This window comes from Siniperca chuatsi, linkage group LG4, assembly GCF_020085105.1.
Source record: "Siniperca chuatsi isolate FFG_IHB_CAS linkage group LG4, ASM2008510v1, whole genome shotgun sequence".
Lineage (NCBI taxonomy): Eukaryota > Metazoa > Chordata > Actinopteri > Centrarchiformes > Sinipercidae > Siniperca > Siniperca chuatsi.
In genome coordinates, this window is record NC_058045.1 from 8,318,767 (window position 1) to 8,341,038 (window position 22,272).

General features: G+C 41.4%; 2 protein-coding genes across 3 annotated transcripts in view; one reads left to right on the forward strand and one right to left on the reverse strand.

Annotated features, from left to right (window-relative positions):
• LOC122874682 (cyclin-dependent kinase 17-like) overlaps positions 1 to 12,505 on the forward strand; it is a 35,812-nt gene extending 23,307 nt beyond the window's left edge. For both annotated transcript variants that reach the window (XM_044192881.1, XM_044192882.1), the window contains 13 exons: positions 3,286 to 3,411; positions 6,309 to 6,365; positions 6,551 to 6,665; positions 7,670 to 7,764; positions 7,946 to 8,008; positions 8,301 to 8,424; positions 8,653 to 8,773; positions 9,350 to 9,447; positions 9,611 to 9,716; positions 10,072 to 10,114; positions 10,312 to 10,402; positions 10,574 to 10,651; positions 11,200 to 12,505. In XM_044192881.1, the coding sequence (XP_044048816.1) occupies positions 3,286 to 3,411; positions 6,309 to 6,365; positions 6,551 to 6,665; positions 7,670 to 7,764; positions 7,946 to 8,008; positions 8,301 to 8,424; positions 8,653 to 8,773; positions 9,350 to 9,447; positions 9,611 to 9,716; positions 10,072 to 10,114; positions 10,312 to 10,402; positions 10,574 to 10,651; positions 11,200 to 11,237 (1,155 nt within the window). In that variant the 3' untranslated portion in view covers positions 11,238 to 12,505. The remainder of the gene's footprint in view (positions 1 to 3,285; positions 3,412 to 6,308; positions 6,366 to 6,550; positions 6,666 to 7,669; positions 7,765 to 7,945; positions 8,009 to 8,300; positions 8,425 to 8,652; positions 8,774 to 9,349; positions 9,448 to 9,610; positions 9,717 to 10,071; positions 10,115 to 10,311; positions 10,403 to 10,573; positions 10,652 to 11,199) is intronic.
• A 90-nt stretch (positions 12,506 to 12,595) lies between these two features.
• Positions 12,596 to 20,924, reverse strand: LOC122874683 (ETS domain-containing protein Elk-3-like). Its single transcript, XM_044192883.1, has 5 exons — positions 20,470 to 20,924; positions 17,445 to 17,653; positions 16,238 to 17,029; positions 14,263 to 14,385; positions 12,596 to 13,333 (listed from the first exon to the last, which is right to left on the reverse strand). The coding sequence occupies exons 2-5, from the start codon at positions 17,649 to 17,651 to the stop codon at positions 13,235 to 13,237; spliced, it is 1,221 nt and encodes a 406-aa protein (XP_044048818.1). The 5' UTR covers positions 17,652 to 17,653; positions 20,470 to 20,924; the 3' UTR covers positions 12,596 to 13,234.
• Between the last annotated feature and the right edge of the window lie 1,348 nt (positions 20,925 to 22,272).

The window sequence follows — 22,272 nt, forward strand, 5'->3', positions numbered from 1 at the left end:
AATGAAACCACTCAGAGTTTGAAAAGCAAAACCAGATTTATTTATATTAGCTTTGGTGGTTACTCTTGTATTTTAGGGTGATGCTGATAACTTGGAAAACATTATCCAGTAGAATATGTGATTGTTGGATTACTCACAAAGCGTGACATCTAGTCTGTATAGCCAGAAAATAAAAAGCCTGTAACAATGCTGGTTTAAATTTAAAAAGGAAAACTAAGAAGAGTCATGTGCTCTATTAACTTCTTTTATCATCTATTAAAAAAGAATAACTCAGAGTAGTCAATGTTATTTGGTATAAATTAAATGTAAAAATCATCACAGATAATGTCTAGGATAATGCCTTCATTCTAAAATGAAAGATGTGTTTAAATTTAATTAGAAACAACTAACCTATAAACTACTGTATTAATGTATTGTTTAATTACAAAGGGTAGCCTACATATTTCTGAGAGCAATGTCAAAATTCAAAGTGAAGAAGAATATGACCTTGAACTTCTCGCCTTCCGTATTATTATTGACATTTTCGTTAATTAATATTCTGAAACTTACAGAAGAAACGTGTTAAAGATTTTTTTGGGAAATAGATTTGTAATCATATATCATTTTGATGGTTTTGTTTCCACTTTCAGTTGTCATTTCCATTCTCATCATTGCTGTTTTGAGCCTTAAATAATCTCCATTCTTTCACCATGTGCATTTTCACATATGCAGGTGAAGATGGAGGTCTCAAACGTCCAGGGACTGCTCTGTTTGAGTAAAGTCTATTGCACATCCTGCAATCCCATTAGCAGCTATTAAGATGGGGTAAAGGGACCTGGTTTTTACTTTGTATTAACACACACTGTAAAATTAAATATAGTTTAAAACGCTTAAATACAATCAAAATGTGACATATGACCAAGTTAAGATGTTGCAAACAAATTTTTTTTCCTATTTCCATTAAAGAACCCAAACTATTTTAATTTAATGTAAAAAATCTGCAACATTTAACAAAAAGAGCAGACATATACTTTCGACTTTTTTGATTGTATTGAATGTGTATTTGATGTATGGTTGACGTTGACATCTTGCCAGGGAACCACATGTTGCACAGTACCTCCTGGGTGATCATATGATGAAAGGTCTTGTGATTGAAGAACACACACTTCTCTCCCTGATGGTGTTTATTGGTTTGTTTGATCGCAGGACCTCTGGGGATTTACGAGCAGATACCAGTAGCTACACAGACAAACCGAGCTTGCAAGACTGCACGAAAAAAAAACACCTACCTTAAACGTGTAGCTAGTTAAGCAGTTTACTCAATTTGGGGCTACCCACACACAGAGACATGACGCGTCATCTCTCGCTGTGTATCGAGAGCACGAGCAAGCAGTGCACCCTACACTTCCTGTGACTGTTTCACAACCACAAAAGGTTTATGTAGACAGAAGCACGTACACACAAACACTCAGTTATAGTCAGATTCCTTCTTGCAGCCCAACAAACACTCTGCGCATTGGTTGTGCTGGTATGAGCAGCGTGATGGACCGGCAGGCTTGTTGTTGATGAAGTGATCCAACACCGAAATCACTGTGTGGCTTCATTCTTTGTTTTTGTGCTGATGTGACACTCAGAGGAGGGACAGTAGGAGTAGGAGGAGGAGTAGGAGGAGGAGAAAAAGGAAGTGTAGGAGGAAGAGAAATCCCCCCCCCCGTCTGTGGTCAGGTAGAGGATTGTATGTCTGTCACTGGAGAGGAAGCAGTGCTGTTTTGGGATTACATCACAAGGATTACTGTAATACGGTCCAGATGGGCCCCTGTTGTAACAGATTAGGGTTGATTGGACAACTGAAGGCGGGCGGGGGGGTTGCCTAGGTCAGGTGTTGGATGGCATCATTTTGCTCTGGGGACAAACCACCAATCGTGACCCAGCACACAGAAACTACAGGCCAGCAGAACTCGATATAATGTCATAATGTCACTGACAAATACAGATACAGGGGCACATCGTAGCAGCCTAGCAGTTCTTTGTGACTTTATTTATAGATTTTCACCATTCATGTCGAGCTGAAACATTAGTCAATTGACAGAAAATTAACATGCAACTATTTTGATAATCGATTTATCGTTTAGCTTTTCCAGTGTGAAAATTGGCTGCTTTTCTTGTCTTGTATAACAGCAAATCGAATATCTTTGGGTTTTGGACTGTTGGTCGGACAAAATAAGCAACTTGTAGATGTCAATTTGGGCTGTGGGAAATTATAAAGGAAACTTTACCCTATTGTCTAAAATTTTATAGACAAAACGATTAATCAAATAATCGAGAAAATAGTCAGACCATGAAAATAATCCTTAGTTGCAGCTCCATATTGATTAAAATGGTTGTTGATGAATTTTCTGTCAATTGACAAATCATTTACACTCAGATGTCAATTAGGAATATATGCAGATCTGGTACAAAGCACATCCTTTATTTGCTTGAAAGCACCAAAATATGTCTTGTTACATTCTGAGCATACATTCAAAAGCATCACTTCCTGTAAAACTGACCGTATGATTAAATCTGTCAGCTGGAGGCAACAACAAATGCAAAGAGCTGTGTCACTGTCACGGTTTGAATAAATGGTTTAAGGGTCAGTTGACCCGTCCACAAGTCAGTCGCCTAAAGTTACAGATTTATCAATGAGCTTGTTGTTGATATGTGGAAAGTTCAAAGTTTCATATTGTTGTGTGTTGGGAGGGAGGGGAGGAGCGGTGGGGTGTTACTAAGTGTCCAGTGTTACCTCAGAGTGGAAGTAGATTTAAAGCAGCTAGAGAGAGAGAGAGAAGCCGGATTAACAGTAATCTAACAAATAGAGGAAATGCATGATGGGAAGAATTCAGACGCGTGTGTTTTATTTTATATAACAAGTCATTAGGATCATGCTTTAGTACTTTGTTGCTCTGGGAAAGACTTTACCCTGAACTCTTAAAGGGCTCCACAGGCAGCCTTTATTATGTTCACAAGTCTGCTACACAAAACTGTATAAGGCATGCTGCTACACATGTACACACACACACACACACACTGCACTCTCTGTTGACCATTGAGGCCTAAAGCTGGCTGGTTCCTACAGATTTTACTTGTTTACTCTGGGTTTCTGCCATTTTGTTGTCAATCATTGGTATTTATTCAGAGCTTACGCTGTTTGCTGAGGGTTTGATCCTGTTTTTTCAGGGTTTTACACCATGTTGACACTATTTTAAATTGGGTCCTCTGTTGTTTTTATCTATTTGTGTGTGTGTGTGTGCGTGTGTGTCTGTGCAGGACCTGAACAAACGCCTGTCCCTGCCGGCCGACATCCGGATACCTGATGGTTACCTGGAGAAGCTGCAGCTGAACAGCCCGCCCTTCGACCAGCCGCTGAGCCGACGCTCCCGCAGAGCATCGCTGGTGAGACCGAGAGAGAAAAGTGGGAGAAGGATGGAGAGAGGGAGTGACTGGTTAGAGGACAACAAAGAAAAGAGAATGTAATGATAAGACAGAGGAAGAAAATTAGAAATTGGCAGAGTAGTCAAATGAATTAGTAAACATCAAAATTACCTTTCTGTTTTTTTGCCACTATGTTAACAAGTGTACCTGAGCAAGACACTGATTCCCTGCTAGCTCCACAGGTGCAGTGCTTTAGCTGCTCAATTTCTTTATTGTTAAGAGAGACTAACAATTTCATATGTGTCATTAACCTTACAATATCAGAAAATCAGCATTCATTAAGATTCTTAAAGCTGCATTCATCAGTATTTGTATATTAACAATGGATCAAATGACTATGTGTAAAGTGAAAGGGGTCGCTTGTTGTAACAGAATTAGAGAGCGTTTTAATGTCTTTTAGCTCATTGTTTTGGTTTTATAGCCACAAACTCCGCTCTCATCGGTGTTGTTTCCAGCCCCAGCAGGCAGCTGTTTTCACTTTTCAAGCTCTAATTAACCCACTGTTCACTAACTTCCCAGCACCACAGCAACAGACAGGCAGTTAGTGACCAGCTGGTGAACATAGTGGAGCATTTAGTTGCTAAATAGCCAGATATTTTTCTCAGGGGCTGGTGGAAACCAAAAGCAAAGCTAAAAGGAGAATGAATATTGGACTTACATTTAGCCTATATTTGTTTACGTTTTAACTAATTGGCACCAATAAAAGTGTGCCGAATTAGCTATTAGCAGTTCCTGTTTGCAATGTACCCATGGATTTGTTTTGATACTGAAGAAAACTTAAAAACATGATGATTATCAGGCAAATTCTGGAGTTATAAGGATCATCTTTTTTCTATGATTTCTAAGCAGATTTTAGGGATGTTTATTTGCAGAGATAATGAAATCCTCAGCAAGTGTAAGTCACACAAAATCAAAAAAAAAAGTTTATCATGCATTCATATTTGACAGAGTTAGGACTTCAAGGATGAGTGCTATTTTGGACGCAAATTGCGGCAATGTGTTTTTACCTTCATTGCCTCCTTGAGCTGTGCGTCACAGCCGCTGCAGTTGCCACTGTGTTGGTAAACGGCCAAACTACAGTACAATAACTAACTTCCTAAAATACTTGGCATACACCTGTCCCTTTTACCTCATGTAGTATCTTTGTTACACTTTTGGCTAATAAAGCATATTAAATACCTGACAAATCAATGTACTTCATCACATTCTGCTCATTGATTTTCAGCATTCCCCACAATGGTCTACTACACCCAAATCTATTAAAGGGAGAGCTACCTCAGTATAAACTGTATGGCAAAATCTCTGATGATTGATAAATATATATATATATATATATATATATATATATATATATATATATAAAATTTCATGGCATGTATTCATCATATCACCCAAACCTCGTCTTATCTAACATTTTGTAGCTAAAATCTGGATCTGCAAGGTAGCTAATAGCCATAACTGTCAGATGTCAGTGGAATAGAAACTACAATATTTCCCTGTGAAGTTTGGAGTGAAAGTAGAAAAAAACCCTCAAGTGCTACTGTAATACCTCCCAACTGTGCTTATGTAAATGTACAGTACTTGCTGCCCACGTCTGAGAGCGAGCGGTACTGAGTTAAGAATAAACGGTGGAGGAGAATCAGGCAGAAATGGAGAGAAATAGAAACAGAAAGGATGTCAGGAGGGGGCTGCAGAATATAAAGATAGCTGTTAGAGTTATGTTTTATTTAAAGGCAGCAAGAAACAAAAGTGAGAGAGTGAACGCTCACACCTTGCCCTTAGGCTGTCTAATCTCATCATCTCAGCTAGTTATGTGTTTACATTGCACCTCAACATTCACTTTGTCAGCAGCCTCAATAATTGGCTTGTGGTTTTACTTTGAATGTGCATATGTCAAAAGCAGAACAGAGGAAAAGTATGAACACTGTGCATCACCCAGTCCACCGCATTTGCATACAAGCTCCTCCGCAGAGTTGAGAAAGCATTGAATGGCTTTGCTCAATATGTGTTTTTGACATATTGAAAATCTGAGCCACCCAGGTCTGGCACTGGTCTTCATGCTGCACAGAGGGTCAGTTTAAAGTCTGGTGAAGCTGGCTTTAGATTTTATGCTCCTAGATGCTGGAAAAGCTTTCTTGAAGATTCAAGATGACCTCAGACTCTTACTTCTTTTAAACTCTGCCTGAGTATTGCATCTTAGTTATTAAATAGTTTGTATGTGTGCTTTTTGTAACCTAGCGGCTGAGAAGTGTAACCTGCATTTTTTTTCTTCTAGTTTTTGATTTCTTTCTTTTGAATCTGCTGATTACTTTCTCAATGAATTGAATCATTGTTTTATCTATAAAATGTCAGAAAATAGTGAACAATGTTATAATTTCCCACAGCCCAAGGTGATGTATTTAGATAGCTTGTTTTATTCGACTAACAGTCCAAAACCCAAATATTTTCAGTTAACTATCATACACAAAAAAAGCATCAAATCCTGACATTAGAGAAGCTGGAACCAGCTAAATGTAGCCATTTTTGCTTTTAAAAAAAAGTAAAAGATAGTTTCCTATTAATTTGACTAGTTGTTGGCGCTCTAAAGCACATTTGAGTTTTCCATTGCGTATTAAACATGCCTTTATAAATAAAGTTTGCCTTCCCTTCCCTATAAACAAACACATTGTAAAAGCCAAAAGCCAACGGTCCTTTGTCACAAGAGATTAGCTCTGATGGTGGTTGGGGGTGTTTGACCTCCTTACATCCCCCCTCTGCTGCGAGGCCGTCACAAGGATTTGTCATAGTGTCTGTAAGCTTGTCAGCGCCAATAAAGACACTACCCTCATTAATGCTGTTTGTCCTTTTCTCTCCTCCAGTCAGAAATTGGATTTGGGAAGCTGGAGACCTACATCAAACTGGACAAACTGGGGGAGGTACGTGAGAGTTTGTGTTCACTGTGAACGTTGACTTCTTCACAGGTGCTGATGTTCTCATAGTGACTGCTATACATACAGACGCAGACACAGTTTACTTTTAACCTCCGACAGCCTGACTGTGCTGCATCAGTCCAGCTTCTGAAACCTTTCCGAACCTCTTTCCTTCTCTTCCTGCCATCCAGGGTACGTACGCTACAGTCTTCAAGGGGAGGAGTAAGCTGACAGACAACCTCGTGGCGCTGAAGGAGATCAGACTGGAGCACGAGGAGGGGGCGCCATGCACAGCTATTCGAGAAGGTATAAAGGTTCAGTGTTGCACCGTGAACCTTATACATGACTGTCTTTAAATTAAAAACAAAGTTAACTCCAACCATACTTTTTTTTTTTTTTTTTTTTTTTTTTTTTTTTTTAAGCATATTCTTGTAACAGTTTTATGTCAGAGTGGTTATATGTGTATGACCATGTTATAGTGCTGGGCTGGGTTATTACTGCCAGGGGAGTAAAATGTATCGCATGCAACCGATTTGTGGTGGTAGTTTGAGGGAACATTGTTCTTGGACGTAGTTGTAACATTAAAAAATAAATAAATAAATTGCCGCACAGCTGAACTGTAAACTTCGTTTTAGTGGCGAGAAGTAGTTGCAAGAAACTGCTGCAGGTGAAACGTTGATCCAGTTTACTCCTATAACTGCAATTTAAGGTTGTACTATATCTACGGCAGTTACATGGAAGCGTTAATGAGGTTTGGAAAAGGCGTCTTTGTTCAGTACATATGATATTTGTCAGTATTTGAACACATAAATACGCACTGACAGCAGAAATCCCCCAAATTTTCCCAGAAAATGGGACCAGACTTTGATGAGAATTCAACCCAAGTTACTAGTTATGTTTGGTGTAGTTAATAAAACACTTGATAAAACATTTGAACTCAGGTACTCATACAGTTTGTTTTCCTCCAGGAGAAATGCATTGTGATTACAACAGGCTACAGGAAAACCCAAACATGCAACGTTTTATAAGGAGAACGATGTTTGTAATATGGGGTCTTGTGCTTTCTGTGTCCTTGTGTTTTTGTTTTTCTTTGAATATACTGTTTTATCTTTTTGTTTTATGACTTTGTTGATTGGTTAAATCTACGAGGCTTTCTTTGTGTATGATGTGAGGCTTTATAAATAAGCCACACTTGTCTTGATCTGTGTAAACTGAACAAAGTAGACTTCATGGTTCAAAGCTCAAAGAAAATAAACTGAGTGTAATCACGCCCTCACTGTTACAGCTGTCTCCTCTTTCTTTTCCTCTAGTGTCGTTACTGAAGGACCTGAAACACGCCAACATTGTGACGCTGCACGACATCGTCCACACAGACAAGTCGCTCACACTGGTCTTCGAGTACCTGGTGAGACCTCGCTTCCTGCATGATTCACGTGTTATTCTGTGCACGGATGCTAAAATTAATATTACAAAAATTATTATTCATGACCCTCTGCAGAGTTGAGGATGATAATACAGGAGCACAACAGTTCAACTGCCTGTAGCATTTCCACTCTTCTGACATCCTCTCTCTCTCTCTCGTCTAGGACAAAGACCTCAAGCAGTACATGGACGACTGCGGGAACATCCTGAGCATGCAGAATGTCAAGGTGAGCCTTGCAGGTGGCCTGCTGGCCCCCAACTATCATGGTGTCAATACAAGACACACTGTTAGTGTGCCCCCTGGTGGTGGAGTGTAGCCAGTGGGGAGAAAAGTGAAGAATTCAGAATTCAGTGCATTTTAACTTTAAATAATCTATATTCCAGAGGGGTTTGGATAAATTGCATGTAATGTAGCAACAGCATCTGTAATATATAAAATGTATCATTTTTATTCAGCATCAGTTTGGAACTGATTTGACCAGTATGATTGTTGCTGATCTACAATATCTCTTTCTCCAGATTTTTCTGTTCCAGATCCTGCGAGGCTTGGCATACTGTCACAGACGGAAAGTTCTCCACCGAGATCTGAAGCCCCAGAATCTGCTCATCAATGACAGAGGAGAACTCAAACTTGCTGACTTTGGTACAAAAACAAAATAATAACAGTGCTCACATCAATTATTTATCTGTGTAGGATTAAGATTCTTTTGTTTCAAATTTTTCTTCAAATGAATTATCTGCCATGTGGATGAAAAGTGACACCTGTTTTTACATTTCTGAAGCTGCATTTTACAAATACTTGCCTTCATATGAGCTTCTACCAAATGTGTCCTTTGGATCTGTTTTTATTTGTCATATTTCTGCTCCACAGGCCTGGCGAGGGCCAAGTCTGTGCCCACTAAAACATACTCTAACGAGGTGGTAACGCTTTGGTATCGGCCTCCCGACGTGCTGCTGGGCTCCTCTGAGTACTCCACGCAGATAGACATGTGGTGAGTGGGCCTTACTCAACGGGGGAGATTACAACTGTTAGAAAACACTAAGTAGACTCCTGGCTACTCTCTCTTCATGTTCATACGACTGAGCGCAGTGAAGGTGCAGTGGCAAATATAACAGTATGTCATGAATTTCTAATTTTTGTCTGTTTATTTGAAGTCTCAAGCCGCTTCAGTGATTTGTGGTATACGCACAGATGTTTGGAACTTCTTTCATTTAGTTGATGCTCCTATGTTGAGCAATTTATGTAGTGAGCAGCAGACAGGTGTTCTAATCTACAGTGAAAAGACTTTGAAGTTTAAAGGAAACCATTCACAGTTAAATTTCATAACAGCGCGAGTGTGTCATGTGCCAATTCAAAGAGCCCTGCTGCTTCCTTAAATAAATTCCTGCCTCTTCCTTTGATATTTCACTGATTGGACACACTGAAACCGGACAGATTAATGTACGATTCAGGGAGTTTGATCCAAAAGGTTAGAGGAAGTATAAATATAGAAGACCTGTTGAGTTGCACTGAGCTTCAGTCAGACCTCTGTTAATGACCTAATCCCTCCTGTCTGTCTTCCTGTCAGGGGTGTGGGCTGTATATTCTATGAGATGGCTGCCGGCAGGCCCCTGTTCCCTGGCTCCACAGTGGAGGATGAGTTGCACCTCATCTTCAGGTTGCTAGGTGAGTGCTGCCCCCTGCTGACAGGGAAGCTCTCAAACTTTTTAATATGATCCTTTAATCGCATTAACCCTGGCATGTAGCCCCCTGTGGCAGCATGAATAGCCCCTCCAGCTGCCATGGTAAAGCCTGACTCTAACAGGGCCGATTGAATGTCCCTCCACAGGCACTCCCACAGAAGACAGCTGGCCTGGAATATCCTCTATTGACGAGTTCAAGTCCTACAAGTTTCCCAAGTACAAGGCCCAACCCCTCATTAATCACGCACCCAGGTAAGACTGCCATAATATTTATATGGCAATTATACACCTTTTACAGTTTCTTAACACCCCCTCCCCCCTCTCTCTTGTTAGCCCTCTCATCATTGGAGATGGAAATGAGCAAATGTTCCTAATCAGACCCAGGTATAAGAGAAGAGCTGCTACTGTATGTAGAGCTTTTTAGATTTTAGAGAGTTAGACATTAGTATTATTGGTTTGTTTAGTTAGGAGTGTGTGCTCTGTGTCACTTCCTGTAAGGAAATCCTGTGGAATAGTTGACTGTGTTTCCTTCCTTACACTCGCCAGCATCTGTGAGTCACCTCCACCTACTGACCTTGCTCTCTCTTAACCCCCCCGCCCCCCGCAGGTTGGACACTGATGGCATCGACCTGCTGATGTCATTCCTAAAAGTGAGTCTCACTATATCTGCCAGGTTGGAAGGGGATGTTAAAAGTAGCATGACCCATTTTGCAGCTATGTTAGGACTGTATTTTTGGAAAGTAGTGTATGAACACATTCAAATGCAATCACACATTGCTGACCCCATTTTTATTTTTTTTGTTGTTGTTCTTTAATGACTGTTTCTTTTACTTCCCGTGAATTTCAGTATGAGTCGAAAAAGAGGATCTCTGCTGATGAAGCAATGAGACAGCCGTACTTCAGGAGCCTGGGGCCACGTGTGCACCCACTGCCAGAGAGTGAGTAATGAAATGGCAACACAGTAATGCAGACTTGGCAGGCTCCGCTACATACAACTTGAAGGATATTGCAGTGTACAGTGAGGATCAGTTACGGCCTCATAACAAAGCCACTATTCTCCTGGCAAGATGTGATTTCTGTTGCACTGACTGACTCTTTATGTCTGGCAGGCATATCCATATTCACACTTAAGGAGGTCCAGTTGCAGAGAGACCCTGGCTACCGAAACTCATCATACCCTGAGTCAGGTGAGGAATAATGCAAGAATGAATACTTTGAAGGCTTGTGTTTTCACTGTGAACAAGAGATTTTCAAACTGTGAGGTGCGCCTCCCCAGGGGGCCGTGGGAGAGTTGAAGGGTGGGACACGGAGGGAGCGACGTGAGGCAAAGGTACTGCATGAGGTGAAAGGGACAGGTGTATGCTGGTGTTTTTAAAAACAACAGGTTAGTTAGTTTTTGTACTTGGGCCCGTTCACTAACACTAACAGTTGCAGTAGCAGTGGCTGTGACACAACCCATGGAGGCAATTAAGATACTTGAACCATATTGCCGCAAATTTGCGTTTTTATTTTCCTTCTGGATATTAACTCAAATCTGAACACACAGACCTGATTGATGCACATATTCTTAGATTCAGTGTGACTGTGATTAAGTGGATTTCGCAAATAAGCATCCATAAAAATGCTCCTTTAACTGCAGAAGTTGCCTAGAATTATCACGTTAGAACTTGGTCCTCTGCTGTAAACTATACAAAAAAATAATAATTTATGCTTTTTTTTTTGGGTTTCCCCTCAGGCAACGGAAAGAGCAGAAGACAAAGCATGCTGTTTTAGATTCTCTGGACTGCATTTTGTTTATTTTGGAAGGATCTCCTAGCTGTACAGTCTCGCCGATGGATCGGTAACCTGAGATGGATGTTGCCGTGGAGCATCTTCATCAACATCATCATCACACCCCCCATACTACTTGGGAAACTTGTCCACAGTGTGACCGACCACCTTTCAAGGTTTGGCCTGAACCTGGCCCAAAAGACATTTATATACTGTGCATCTATATTTATTGAGAAGAGAATTTGCTGCTAAATACAACTACTGTCTAGAATAATAACTGGCTCAGTCACTTTAATGAGTACATGCAATGTGTATAGATTTTAATTTTTTTTTTTTTTTTTTTTTTTTTTTTTTTTTTTGAAGTGGTGGTATTTTTAGTGATATTTTTTGTCATTATTTCCATTTTCATACATACAAATCTCCACCTCAAAGCTCCTCAGTGTGTGTGGGTGTGTAAGACACACAGACAAACCGAGGGATGTTTCTGCTCAAAAGGGTTTGATTTTCTGTCTCTGTTGCCACTGTGCCGTTTTCAGCTGCACCCATCATGTGTGACCATTTACTCTGAAGGTTTTTGAGGCCAGCTTTGATATATGTGACAATTGTATCCTAACTGGAGGCTAATATGAGAGCAGTGCTGCCAAGCTCTGTGCAAAAAGATCACATTCTTGTCAGATGCTGACATATCATTCCAGGATGCTGCGGTCTCTGTCGTGACCAATGAACAAATGCAAGGGGAAAAAGGCGATGTAGAATTAACAAGGGCATTACAGGATTAGTTGCACCTCTTAAAGTCTTCAGAAAATATTTAATTACAGTGAACAACCTTCTTATCCTTCCCCACCTTAATCTGACACATTATCATATTACATAGAGGTGGTGCAGAGTGAATTCCCAGTGTTGAAATCTGTGATTTGCCTTTGTGCATAACAGATGTGTTCTCCTTTCTGCCATTCCCATCAGCTGTAAAAATGGATCCTTCTTTTTCTGGATTGCCTCCATCATTGTGTTGCATGCCTGCTCTGTTGTATGAGGAAGCACACAGCCACTGAACTCCTAATTCGGGGAGCACTAGCTATAGTCCTGCCCCTAGTGAATAGGATATTGCGTCACAGTATTTAACAGTGTTACAAGAGATGTTTTGTATGATATTCTTTAACTTTATTTGTGGATAATTGTTATTGGTGTGGGATTTTCATTGCAGATGCCCTCCCATATTGGAGCTTTTTTTTTTTCAGAGTAAAGAAAATAAAATCTAAAGTTTAAACAAATCATGAACTAGTTTTGATTTATTTCTTGTTGTACAGACACTTAACATTTAGTTTTAGCTACTGTAAAATGTTTAATTTAAAGGCACAGTGTTCAAGCATTCAATGCTTTGTTTATTGAAAATAAGACATTCTTCACAATACAAAATTATATAGAATACAAAACTGTATACCAAGTCCAGTACAAAAAAAAAATCACATTACAAGTGTTACAAAGGCTTTTAATTGATTTGAAATCTCGTCTTCATTAAAATATTTTGGAAAAAGAAAAATAGGACAACAAGGCACAGCCGGTACTATCTGAGAAGCATAGTGCATAAAATACATACAATACCACACAAGTAAAACTACCAGTTTCACATTGTGACAGTTACAAAAAAAGGTTTAGTTTTTTTTTTTTTACAAAATTAAAACCAAGTTCACTGCGCAGAATGAGCGGCTGGCTAGTCTTTTGCAGCTAGCTACACGTCACCACTGTCATGGACAGGGTCATGTGGAAATGTGCTGTACTTTATCACAAGGAGCCAGACGTCTCACAGACATCGTGGCGTATGGCTTTTACCAAGTGCTTTCAACCACTGGAATATGAAGCAACTCAAGTGCAAAAAAGTGAGGTCACATACTGTCAAAATTTAACAGGACGAACAAGAGATCGCTGCTGATCGTGATAATGATGGTGAGAAACTTTCAACGACATGGATGAAGATGGGAGGTTTTTCAAAAGACCCCGGATCAGGATTTGTGGGTGGTTGGGGACAGGAGCAGAGAGGAGGGTGTTCCTTCCAGGTTTGGCAGGGGGACAGGCATGTGTCCGTTGATTAGGTTGGGGAACTGTGGAGGAAGAGAAAGGGGCTGGGAGTTAGTGAGGAGGGGACGGAGGCTCTATGAAAGCTGCTTTCCGGTGAGGAACTGCAGTATTGTCACCACTCTGGTTTCCTGTTTTTTTTTTTTTTTATTCATTGTGCCTCTTCCTTTTCGTCTGTCCCCTGTATCTCCACAACAGAAGGAGAAGTCAACATTATTTGTGCACAAAGAATCCGGTATGGTGTGTGTGGAGGGGGTGTGGTCGTGTACGTGTTTCACAAATGAGGAGCAGCTCTCAAACCAGTCCACCCTGTTCAGACTGGCTCCCCTGGGCTCAAACAGGAAGTATTCACAGGATTTCCTCTCCCTCTCACAAGCGCTGAAACAGGACACCTCTGTCGGACTTGCTTACTAAGTCTCGACTAGTTTCACAACCGTTGGTGTCTGCTATTTTGCAGATCTCACAAACATCTTCTTTTTAAGTTTTATCTATATTTGATGTCATATGTCAAGTAAATACCTGCCTGAAAAAACCCAAAATCTAGCAGATCAAGACCATTTTGCTTTAGACTTAATTTTAAGGACATAATACAAGGTCAATGCTAATGTACATTATAGTCATATCGGGTGTAAGAAATTAATGATTCCATAGAACTTTAGGCTATAAAAACTGGATCGTTTTATTAACTCTTGCAAATGTTTGAAAATTGGTTAATCATAATCTCTTCAAAGAAATGTTCCTGTTATAATCTTGTCTCATGTGATTTTAACAACAGCTGGGAAGGACGGGGATTTTGCAGCAGTGCTAATTTCACCTGCAAAGACTCACAACTTCCTTCTTGGCTTCCAAACACTACCAGTAAACAATAATCCTTTGAGCACACCTTCTGTTCTCATCTCCGGCTATTTTTGTCCCTCTCTCATCCTCTACGCGTTTATACCTGTGCGTTTCTTACCTGGAAGAGGGGGCTGTGGCCCTGCAGCCGGGCGGGGCTGAGTGGAGCGACGGGGCTCAAGCTGCTCCAGAAGTGGATGCCTGACAACAGCGGACTGTGAGCCAGCAGCAAACCAGAGGGAGTCTGGGGGGGCAGAGAGGAAGGAAGGCTCCGTGTAAATAAGAGAAACGAGTGAAGACAACATTTTTTAAAAGAAAAACACTGGTTGGAGAGCATTGCTCTGAGGGCTTCAGTAATGCGAAACATGCTGAAATGGTAAATGGACGTGTATTGGCGTTTGGAAAAACAAACTGACGGAGCAGGAAGGAAGTCTGTGGTTTCTCCTTCAGAATTCAGGGGTGACGTGGGGAAGGGGGGGGTGTTGATGTTGATTGGGGGGAGAAGTGGGGAAGGAGGGGGAAGGGGTCCTCAAGCACTTGGAACGCCAGCTAAAGAGAAAACATATGAAATCAATTTCTGCCTCTCTGCCCTTGTCTTCTCTCCCCCTCCCACCCTACTTTCCCTGTGTCACCTCAGAGAAGTGAGCCAGTGTTGGGGAGGGACCCAGCCCTGCTCCCATTATTAATGGATTTATTAGAACATATGGCATCACTTAAGGACTCTTCCCCCCTCTCATAGGCTGGACTTGCAGAAGATTTCTGTAAATCGCTTGTTTTCCTCTGATCTCATTTTTTGCGCCCTCGTAAACAGACTGTGTGAGTGAAGTATTAATGCCTTTCTCGTTGTGTGGATAAGCCTCTGATGTGGTTCTTGGTAACAACTCTAACTGAAATAGATTCTTAAATACCAGTTGATGCTTGTAGCAGAGCCTTTGGGGTTATGGCAAAGATCAAAACAAACCAAATTGTCACGGCTGGATGAATTTGGCTCCACATTTGGGGCAGAAAAAAATAAAATAAAATAAAAATCGTACTGTAAAACCTGAATCCAACGTATAGCAGTCATGTTGTTTAAGACAGGACAACCAGAAGAGGTAAAAAGCAGCTACTGAACTTACCGCACTTTACATGAGTAAATTAACATTTTACAAGCACTTTTATTTCTCAAACTTGAACTTGAGTATAGGCATATTTCTACACAGCCTGTTATTTGCAGCACAAACATTCTGGCAGTAATTTTGGCTTTTACCCCACAGAACTGTTTATCGAAATTATTTGAAAGGTTTCATCCCAAACCAAACACAGACAATGACTCATTAAATTAGTCTAAATTTGCATTTGTTAAAACGATGTAAAATTCCTTTCTTCTATGACATGAAAGTGCCTGTGCACATTTTACCCTAAAATCATACCAAATGACCTTTTTTTCTGTCTGTTTCTTGAGGACATTTTGGCTCAAGTGACTACTTGAATAAATATAGCGATAGTCTTTCCACCAACACATGCCAGGCTGTGTCAGATGTCTCTTTCGCTTTAGGGACACTGACATCATACTCTGGATAAATCCCATCATCTCCCCGTGGCCAGCCAGGCCACCGCACAGAGGGGACGGGAACAGATAGCATCACAGAATTATTCTCTTTATTTCTGCAATTTGATTATTATTGGGCTCACTGTTCTTCTGCTGTGGCTGGCGCAGACTGACATGATCTCTAGTCTACCTTTAATCACTGAGAGCGGAAATAAGAGAATTTGTATAAATGTGTCAAAGGATAGCATTAGGGTGTGTAAACATGTCTTGACTAGACCGAGATGAAGCAGGTTTTAGAGCTGTGTGTGCAGAATCTACCATTCTAACAGCAATAGACAGTATTTATCCTATTCCAACATACATTGGGCAAAATGCCAGGGAACACCTTGAATGGGTCACGAGTCCCCTAAAGTGAGAACAGTCATAATTTATAGTATCTAAACCACCTGACTCATGTCTCTCTAAAGAGAACCTGGGCACAGTTCACACACAGTGCCATTATCTGTACTGGCTGTGCTGCCGACAGGAAATTATAGTTATGTATTATTTGGATAAATCATCTCACCTGTGCAGTGAAGAAGGCAGGAGTGAGGGAGCCAGACGGCAGCGCTGGACTGTTGAGGGCGATGGAGCCGATGTCGCTCCCTGCGAGCAGCAGGGACGGGGCGGAGATCTCCAGAGCTTTGGGTTTTTTGCTTTTTGGTGGGAGTCCATCTCCTTGGTTACTACTACTACTAGTAGAGCTACTTCTACCACTGCTGCTCCTCTTCTCGGGAGGCTGCAGGGCTCGCTCCCTGTGCCCAGAGGAGAGGTTGAGGGGCTGAGCGCTCTGGTCAGAGTCCTCCTCCTCCTCCTCCTCCTCGGCTGCAGGGCTCCAGCTTCGGCCGGGCTGGGAGGGTTGGGTGTGGGGAGAGGACGACGAGTGGAGTTTGGATAGCCTGGGGGAGACGTAGGACTCGGCCTTGGCAGAGGGAGGGGAGCTCCTTTCGTTGGCATTGGCGCCAAAGCGGATGACCGAGCGCGGCTCCTCCTGGCGCTCCCGCAGGGCACGGAGCAGCTCAGGCTGGTTCTGCAGGGAGCTGATGCTGAAGGAGGAATAGAGACCTGAGCGGAGGTAGTCATTCCGACACTGCTGCACCCCCAGGGCTGCCAGGGTCCTCCTCTGAGCCTCCTCCTCCCCTTCCTCTTCCTCCTCTTCCTCTACCTCCAGCTCCAGCTCAGATGCCTCTCCTTCCTGGAGCGGAATCCTTCCAGAAGCCAGGCCCATCTCTACTGCCTGGGGGTCCATCTTCAGGATCTCAGGGAAGGACACAAACTTATAGACAAACTTCTGGCCAATCACCTTCTTGATGATGTTCTGTAAACAGACATACACCATTAATGATGAGGAGAACTCTTTGCACCATTTACCATTAATTACACCATTACGCACAGCAAACTGATATTAATCTAGAAAATAATAACAGACAACATGTCGATTGTCATGGGGATAATGTCAGTGTTTCAGTCCAGTGTAGACAAAATGTCTTACTGAAACAGCTTAGTGTGCTACATCACAGCCGGATTTCCACTGCGTGTTTGATGAGAAAGAGGAAGTGGAAGTGTCTTTCAGGGGAGATTGTGGGTTAAAAGACAGAACAACAGAATTTGTTGTGGTACTACACTCCTTTCACATGGCCTCAGGTCCTATCAGTTACAAGAGCTGTAATGACATGACTAGTTGGACTGTTACACAGGCAGCTCCTGCTCATTAACCAGTCAGTTTAATTCACCTTGTCATAGTAGTAGCGCAGGGCTCTGCTCAGCTTGTCGTAGTTCATGTTGGTCTTGTTCTTGCGCAGCCCCCACAGCTTGGCTACTTCCTCTGACTTCAGGAGCTTGAACTCGCCGTCTGTGGACGTCCAACATATCAGGTGCTTGTGACTCTGGTCCAGCAGCAGCTGCAGCAGGAACTGCCACAAGGTGATGGCACTGTCCATACCTGCAGCGAGACATGATCAGCGGGAGAAGGGCGAAACTATTTAACTCAATATCAAAGCCCTCATTGGTTATTTTTAAAATCACCACATGCTGGTGTCTGAGGTCTTCCTCCTGTTGACTTTTTCTCTACAAGACAAAAATGGAACATCACCACTCTCCACTACCTACACATACACTACCTGCCAGATGCTACAATGACAGAATAAGCTCAAACAAGCTGGGTAGCTCTTTGCACCCTTTAGACCTGTGTAAACTAATTGTAGATAAATCAATTAAAAATGACCTTGTGTATTTAAGGAATCTGTTTAGAACAAGAATAGCTGATGTTTCATCTTAATTAAATGCCTTTTTTCCTGATTCCTGTCTTGCCAGTGTGCCAGTTTACTGCATACAGACTAAATTAGGTTACTGGCTGCAGAGGGAACGGCCTGTTTGAGCTGTAACATGTGGTGTAAGGAAGAGTAGACCGGTGATGAATAGAACAGTGTGTGTTAAAGAGTGTAGTGTAATGTAGCAGCAGCAGAAGAGAAAAAAATATAAGGAGGAACAACAGCTCAAGCCAGAAATATGCTGCGGTTCAACCTGGCCCTCTCTCCACAGGAAGTATGACGGGCCCAGGGTGGGTTATTCCTTTAATAGAGGAATGTGCAGTCTCGAAGCTCCTGTCTGCCTGCTAGGAGCTCACATATTAATAGTGTGTGTGTATGTGTGTGTCACACCAGAGTAGTGCTGAAAGGATTAATCGATTAGTCAACAGATAATAAATTGGCAGAAATTTAGAAATGCGGTTAAACGTTAAGTCATTTATCAGGCTAAAATGACAAAACTTTGCTGTTTGCAGCATCTCAAATGTGAGAAATTGCTAATTTTCTCAATTTTGTATCATTGTTATTTGAATATTTGAGTTTTGGACTTTTGATCGGACACAAGAAGCTATTTGAAGACAAAAACTTGGGCTCTGAGAAACTGTGATGGCCTTTTAGAGCTAGAGAAAATATTTCAACAGAAATAATCGATGATGAAAAAACTGATTAGCTGCAGCACTACACCAGAGACACGCATATAGATAGGGCTCAAACTTTTAAGATATCGACCGTAATGAGTCTGTAGCACCAAGTATTAAAAAAACAGTCAAGTACCAAGAGTTGGCATTAAATGCCTGATCAGGTTCATAGTTTATTTCTAGTCTTTGCTTTTTCTTTGATCAGATATTTACTGTTTTAAATCAGAGTTTTACCAACTTTAGACCCCATTTTATTTATTTATTCAGACTTCTTCGGCTGCTTGTGCAAGAAGTTTGGCTTCTTTTGTTAAATAAAAAGGGTGTCATAAAGAAACATTTCTATTCTTCAACGTACAGTATCAATAAAATAGTTTTTTTGGTATCACCCAAGTATGGTTTTGGCACTAGAATTGAACAATTTCACATTACACACGGCCCTACATACTGATGGACCTGACTGTGTTCTCATCTTCTGTTCTTTTCCATCCGAGTGATTAGTGACTGATGATAAAAAACAATGATAACCGACGGGCCTTTCAACCACTACATATCTCTGCCCAGAGAGGAGAGAGAAAGAGAGGGAGATCTGAACTCATTTCCGACACAAGCTATCCCCTGAGTTTTCTATCTGCCATGTGAAACTACAAACCTGTCAAAGTCAGGACTTCCTCCTATTCTAATTCCAAGGACAAATGGTGAGGAGAGGGGATCCCACAGCAGGGGAGCGTTTCCCGAGTCCTGCCACACTTCCCACCAAAATCCCAAAGGGAGAGGGGTCAAAAGATCAAATCATTGTCCCCTTTCCACAGCTCCACCCTTTAACCCACTCTCAACCCAGACTTTGGTTTGGCCTTTAAACACTTCGAAACTAAAGTAAGGCTTGCCAACACAGGGCCCGCTGACCTGACAGGTCTACAATTAGGCCAGCGTGACTTATAAACATTCACCTTTGCAAGATGCTGCAAATAGCACAGAGGGACTTTAAAGTATGGAGCTGCTACTGTAGGTCAGAAAGGCCTATGGAAATCAGTAGGAGATTTTAAATATCATAAAGTACATAAAGTGATAATAACCTCACTACTGATACCATTTATGAATATTAGAGTGATAGGCCTACCACACAGATAAAATCCCATATACTAGACGTATAATGAGGCGACTACAGAACTACAGACACGGCACAACTCTTTCTAGGAATATTACAGGGACATTGTGGTGGTTTTGGTCGGCGTTCAGGAGCCCTGCTGAGGATGCTCGGACTGAGAAGTCTCGCTGTGCGCACAAAGCCATCCAGTGTTGGCTGAACGGAAACTCCTAATGAGATTAGATGGTGTGTGCAGACATTACTTAGCAATGACTAAATCTGTTCTCTTCCTGTTCGCAGACGGTGGAAAATTCACGAGGGCCCATAATAAGAAAAGCATCTCTAAACGGCGGCCATAGACTCAGAGGCTGTTTTTGCTTTGCTCGTCTTTTGTTTGCCTCTCTTTTTAAGTGAAAGGATATAGTTGTATCCTTGACTTGAAAGTTGTAGTAACTGTTACGGAGGTCTGGATCACTATTCTGCCCCACTGACTCATTTTCAAGATGTTGCTCGGACCGGAAGACGGCACAATTGTGTCCGAGACTAAATCGGTACTATTCTTGCGTGAAAACTTAGAAGTACACTCGATTATTAGAGTTTCACACAACGAAAAAACTTCACAGCTAAAGTGTGAATACGGTCGCTAATACTACTGCATTATTTCACCCTCTATAAGCTACCAATTAGCCAACAAAGCGCTGTTCATAGGAAAATGTTTATTTTACGTTACCTGCGATCTCTGAGTTGGTCTTTTCCGTCCGCGAAACTTTACGGTGAAGCTTGTGTGATTCCTTGTTTTTCCATGCTTACTTCTGGTCTACACAGTTGTGCTGGACTGAAATAGGATCCTGTGCTTTTTCTTTTTCTGAGCAGGAAGTTGGAGCAGGCAGACACAGAGCCGGCTTACTTCCTCTCCCCTACGATTCCCCAGGCAGTTTGCCGTCTGTGTAAACACACTTTTCCTCCCCTCCTCTTCTCCTCTGCCTGTCCGCTGACGGCCAGCAGTAGGCCTACTCTGTGTCGGCACATGCAGAAACTCCTACAGCCCATAAACTGACATCATCAGTCCGCAGGACTAGCGTGATGCTTTCAGGTACGCCTCGTTAATTCAAATACTTCAATTCAAAGGCCAAAAGTCATGTAGTTTTCAGGTCTTATCCTATTTCGCTTTCATAATCGGGGTGTTTTGTGGTAAAACAGGGCAGTGGGTTGCATTAAATCACCGCCAAGATATGGGGACACTTTACACATGAAGTTACCCAACTAACTACTTTTTAATTAAGAAATGCAGCTTTTGTATGACAGTATAATGAATTTTCTGAGTCACAGCGGGGGACATTCACATGTTACAACAGCACAAGAGACAAGCAAATGGGTAAGAAAACAGAATAAAATAAGAAAATAAGAAATTGAAGAAATTAGAGAAATGGCTGAGACTGTGGGCCTCCCCTCAGACAAAGCTTGGAAAAAGGTGCTCCCTCACCCCCCTTAGTTTACTTGCTTAGGTTCGCTCAGTTCCTGGATGCCTATGGGATCACAATAATGTTATTTGATCCCAGACACTCAACAATTGAGCCAAGACAGCCTAATATTGCTGTTTTACATAACTTCAGACTACACTAAATACATAAAAAGGTCTATTTTTTAGCCTTTGATATTTGGAACAAACAGGAAGAGCAAAGGGGATGACATGCAATAAAAGGTCCTCAGCTGGCATTGAACCAGTGATGTTGCACATACATGGTATGAGTCTTCGTCCACTTGGCCCAAGGGGGCAACAAGAGCTGGTTACATTTAGGCAGGAAGATTTAAAAAGTTTTGGTAGCATTGCATCAGATCCCTTTTATGTTTTATTTGGTAAATATCAGCTTTTGACATTAAAGATTTATTGTCCCAGAGTTTAGACTGAACAGATTACGAACTCTTTTGTTCCTCAGTCCGTCATTTTGTTAAATCAGAGTATGGGCTCTCAGTAGACCAGAGGTAATGTTACACAGAGGATCTGATGTAATACACCCAGTCAAGCAGTTAATATGGAAGCAAGCTGCAGCTATGTGTTTGTAATATTTGACTGTAGTACAAATGTTTGTTTGTAATAATGCTCTGCTGACTGGCTGCATGTTTGTTTCGTAATGTATGTTTTGTTTAGTTATGAAGCAGTGTTTGCTCTGTGATGCAAGACAAATTTCAGTGAAATCGGACTAATCTAATCTAAAAGAGTAATTTGGGAGTAGATAAAGGTTTGGTATGTGGTTAAGGTCAGGGTAACAGGCAGGATTTACTGTTCAGTTTCAAGTGGGATCCTTAAGAAAGCTGCTCAGGTTTTCTCAACACATGTAAGCCTTCAATCAATACAAACCTATGGTAATTTTTGGAGCCACAGGTTATGGTGATATTGGTATTGGCTACCTAATAGTGGTGTAAAAAAACAAATCAAAATCAATTTGAGATGAACCTGCATCAAATAACAATGTTTGAATCAATTTACAGAAAATAAAAATCACTGCAAAAGCCTTAAATGACATTCTTTGAG